At 39.9% G+C, this 4,687-nt stretch overlaps 1 protein-coding gene across 1 annotated transcript; it reads right to left on the reverse strand.

Annotated features, from left to right (window-relative positions):
* Positions 1-1,100: 1,100 nt before the first annotated feature.
* LOC149206684 (ethylene-responsive transcription factor ERF024-like) lies at positions 1,101-2,209 on the reverse strand. Its single transcript, XM_089393773.1, has one exon. It carries the CDS (start codon positions 2,141-2,143, stop codon positions 1,409-1,411), a length of 735 nt encoding a protein of 244 aa, XP_089249899.1. The 5' UTR covers positions 2,144-2,209; the 3' UTR covers positions 1,101-1,408.
* Positions 2,210-4,687: the final 2,478 nt, after the last annotated feature.

Genomic DNA, 4,687 nt, shown 5'->3' on the forward strand with positions numbered 1-4,687 from the left:
AGCGCTTTTCCACAGGCAGTGAGGGCTTCACCAGAGGCGAGCGGCGTGAGGTGAGCGGCGTGAGGTGAGCAACGAGGGCTTCACCAAAGGCGAGCAGCGATCAGCGATCAGCGAGGGTTTCTCCACAAGCAGCGAGGGCTTCTCCAGAGGCGAGCGGAGAACAGTGTGAGTTTCACCGGCGACTCCGCGAGGTTTCTCCAGAGGCGAGCGACGAACGGCGTGAGGTGCGGGCTCTCTTGAGTCGAGCGGCGAGAGGCAAGCAGAGAGGGTTTCGTCTTGCAGGCTCGTTTCATCTTCTGGTCTTTTAGTTTTCTCTGAGCAGGGGCGAGGTGGCTTCCCTTGCTGCCTCTGCCCCCGGTGATGCCTCTGCTCCGGTGGGTCTTCTCCTTCTCGGCGGCAGTTTGGATTGTTCTGGCCGCGGCATATCCTTTGGAGCGTTGAGGGAACTGCGACGCTCTGCTCTGTTTCGTGCCACTTCTATGGATGTTTCCGCTGGTCTTTTTCTGCAGGCAGATGTGGATGATTGAGGCAGTGTTTCTTCCTCTGTTTCTTGTATGATTCGGGTGGAGAGTTTGAGGGGGCGGGGAAGGAGTGGTTACTTTTGTTGCTCTCTTCCTCTTTTCGTGCCTCTCCTTTCGTATTGGGCGGACAGATCTAGCGCTGGTTGCTCTCTTTTTCTATCCACAGATGCTTGTCTGCTTGGTGCATTGGTGCCACTTCTGCACCTTATTGATGGGTTGCCTTGTTTTTTCTGGGGCGCTATTGGCCTTTTGGGGCTTTATTTGGGATCTATTAAGCAGATTTTTTGGGGTTTATTCATTTATCTGCTGCCTTGTCTGAGGGCTTTTCTGGATACTTCTTTTGGAGTATTTTTGTAAGTGGCTCGGTCCACGTTTCTGGGTATGCTTCTTGCATTTACATTATGTAATCTTCTTTTATGAATATATCATGTTTTTTCTTCCTGAAAAAAAATATATTTGTAATAAATGGAAAATAATGTTTTAAGAGTATATCACTGTAATTTGGTTGTGCTAGCAAATAGGGTATAAAAACAATACATGTCTATTAGTTTTCTCTCACTAATTAAAACAAAAGAGTTGTGTAAACTCAGAAAAACTAAGTTTGGGTTGGCTGTAACTGTTAATATAGCCAGAGGAACATCCTCATATAAAGCCCACATTAAGAAGTCCTTAGGCTGTGGTTGAATGGCTAGTTCCTAGGGGTTTGGGACTTGTGGTTTGGTCTCCAAGTCCCTTGGTCTAATTTACAATAAGTCTATGTATGTCTGAGTGTTATTTTGGAAATAATTTCTTCCAAAAAAAAACCTAGCCAAGAACGGATTAGATAAGGAATACCGTATTTGAAACGGATGAGATGTTGAAGAGACTGTAATTTATACAACAGTCTTTCAAAAATCAGACCAAAGAAATCCGTCATCCAGTTTCTGCTCGTCTGTGTCTACTTCAGGTACACTGAACAGAGGGGGTGGAGGAAGCATAAGGGCTTCTGCCAAATCCGTCATTAAGTTGGACGATTCGAACAAGTCCTCCTCTATTACACTCTCTCCAAGCGCTTCAGTCACTGGAGAAACAAAACCTGAGCTATTTGCTGCAGAAAGTTGATCCGAAGAGGAGGTAGCTGCACATTGCTCATTGCTTACTGGAGGATTTCTCGAGTTGACCCCTTCTTGCAATTTGACATGGCTGGACCTTCCGGAGTGCCCTGCTCTTTCAAATGAAGAATTGAACGCAATGGCTGCTTTTGCAGCGGCAGCCTGAATGTGGTGCGGAGAGAGAGAAATTGGGTGTGGAAGTTGATCAATCAGTTCTGGGAAATTAAGCAACGCCCGATTCTTGCCCTTCAGGTGGAATACAGCGACGTCGTAAGCTCGAGCGGCCATTTCTGGCGTATCGAAGGAGCCGAGCCAGATTCTCCTTTTCTTTTTGGGTTCCCGAATTTCAGACACCCATTTTCCCCAGCTACGACGACGGACCCCTCTGTATGCTGGATTTTGTGGCTTCAAAGTCCTCTGCTGCGGAGGCGGAGGGACAGCTTCGTCCTGGGTTCGAATCCGGTTGATCCCATCCTTCGTTTCGGATGCAGAATTGTTACTTACTCCAGTGACCGTTGAGGAAGTAAGCATGGTCTCAGGGACGAAAGAAAGAGGCTCTGTTATCCACAAATCTTTTGCATAGAAAATCAGCTGTTAGGCTGCTGCAACATAGTGTCTTGTCATGTGATGCAATTGAGTGTTTAAATATGGAATTGAACGCGGATGTGTGACTCATTCATGCTAGCTGGAATACAAAGGTTATAGTTGCCATTGGAGAAGCTGAAGCCCAGACTTTCAGTTGAGTAGATAAAATATAACGGTGGTCTTCCTGTGTTGTCTATACCTACGAACAAGTACATCAATCGATCAAATCTCGTGCTTCAATTGCAAATGCACATTACGCGCTAACACAGTCTGTACTGCATATCACCGTCACGATTCTAATTCACTCAATTAAAGCAGTTTTAACGTTTTTAATCCTCTCTTAAAAGTTTAAAATTTAAAATCGAGAAAGGGTAATTTTTCAGGAAATTTTATGAACAAGAGTCTAGTCAATTATTTACCTTCCTTAATTTTCCTAAATATTCTAAAATTTATATCATCATATTTCTAAAATATTTCAGAATTTACCATCCAGATATTCTGTACAATTAAGTTAATGGTCAAACTCAAATTGAAGTCCTCTCATTTCGCGGAAATTGTTAGTCTCCTCTCTTTTCTTGTCCGTACACTGTCCGGAGCGGCGCCTGGAGGCGGTATTGAAACCAGCCAGCGAATTTGAATATGTCAACAGAAGAGTTTCTCTTTCCATTGTCGCAGAGAAGTTCAATCCAGCTATGAAGGTAAATAAAACGAGGGACTTTAGGGTCTTTTTCAAACAATTTGCAGAGTAAGTAAGCGGAGGATTGGGACGTTGGCGGTTCGCTTTTAGTTGCCAGATAGCATCCAGGCTGGCGAACATCATCCTGAAAAGGGCAGAGTCGCGAAGATGAAAATCCGTGTGTCGCGTAGCAAAGAAAATGACGTGAACGACGAGAGTGGAAGTAAAGGACATTAGAACATTCTTACATGTGTCTAATTTTACTTGCTCTCTTTTTACGTCAACTGAATTACATAGATATGACGTACTTTGCACGGATAAAATTTACTAGATACTAAATTCCTAGATACTATATACTCCAGTAGGCTAATAGTTTGATTATTTGTACGGCATAATATTAAACCCATAGTTTAACTTTTCTACGTCTTAAACCCATAGTTTAACTTTTCTACGTTCACGTTTTGGTTTTCTATAGTCGTAGTCTAATTACGTTATTGACTTTTCCGGGTAACATTTGGGGTTGATTTTTTTGGGTAATATTTTGGGTTGATTTTGTACAAAATTCTGGAAACTTTTTGGAATGGCATGTTTATGCCATATGAAATATTCAATTAGAGCTCTCTTCAGTCTCTTCATTTAATTGAGAGGTTTTGACATGCAACATATTAGAAACTATTTTTGGGATTGACTACAAAGAGTAATTCATTAAGCTATGACCATATCTGTGAGTAATAGTCTTAAATGAAAAAGTTTCTTATCATTTTAGATAGTCCACATAGCACCCATTACATTGGGTTATGCTCATAGGGGAAGTGGGTTTGATACTAGTGAAATAAATCACATAGCATCAATATTCACCTCTAGGGTTTGCACCTGGTAACCAAGACTTCCCAAGAGGTCACTCATCTGAAGACTCATCTGGACTTAATCGTGGTCATAGTTTAATCACTTACTCTATCCACTTAATCCTGAAAATGACATTTAATATGTTGCATTGTGAAAGCACTAATATGTGTGTGTGGTCATAGTTTAATCACTTACTCTATCCACTTAATCCTGAAAATGACATTTAATATGTTACATTGTGAAAGCACTAATATGTGTGTGTGTGCGAGAGAGAGAGAGAGATAGAATTAAATACAAAATGAATTACACATCTCCTTCATACTTGATTGTAATATCAATATTATTTTTAGATGCCACATATCAACTCCAAATTAATTAGTGAAGAAATTACACATCTCCCTCATACAAAAATATAAAAGGAAATTATAACTGAATTAGATTTTTATATTTCTAATTCATTTATCTCTCTATATCAAGTTGACCTAAAATTAAGGTGGATATTGAAATAATTTATTTATGATTTACATTGAAATATTTTTTATTACTATTTTAATTTTTTAGTGTAATTATTATTTTATTGTTTTTAAATGTAACATTATGGGACAACATCTCCCTCATATTCAGCGATGGAGCACCTCATGGTGTAATCATTGAGGAAAAGCTTTATGTTTAAATATTATACTTGGGGTTATGTAAACTTCACTTATTCATTTGAATGGAAGGTGAAAAACCTCAATTGATGTCCAATAGTTATGAGAAGTCTAATGGACTCTTGGAAGATGAAAACCAAGGGTCAATAAAATTGTATTAATGTATATTTCTTATGAATAGAATGAATCAATGAATTATCTAAATTTTGCTATTTGTTTAACATGGTATTAGAGTAGGCATATTCCTCCCATGCTCAAATTAGTGTGGCCTTCTTGAAGTTCTTATGCATTCCTTTAATATTTTCAATTTTTATCAAA

Source organism: Pinus tabuliformis, chromosome 1_2 (genome assembly GCF_031772625.1).
Source record: "Pinus tabuliformis cultivar Carrire ecotype Pingquan chromosome 1_2, CPIR1, whole genome shotgun sequence".
Classification (NCBI taxonomy): Eukaryota; Viridiplantae; Streptophyta; class Pinopsida; order Pinales; family Pinaceae; genus Pinus; species Pinus tabuliformis.

Bases quoted from the DNA above. Each gene is read 5' to 3' on its own strand.
- LOC149206684 (XM_089393773.1), bottom strand. From the start codon at position 2,143: ATGCTTACTTCCTCAACGGTCACTGGAGTAAGTAACAATTCTGCATCC.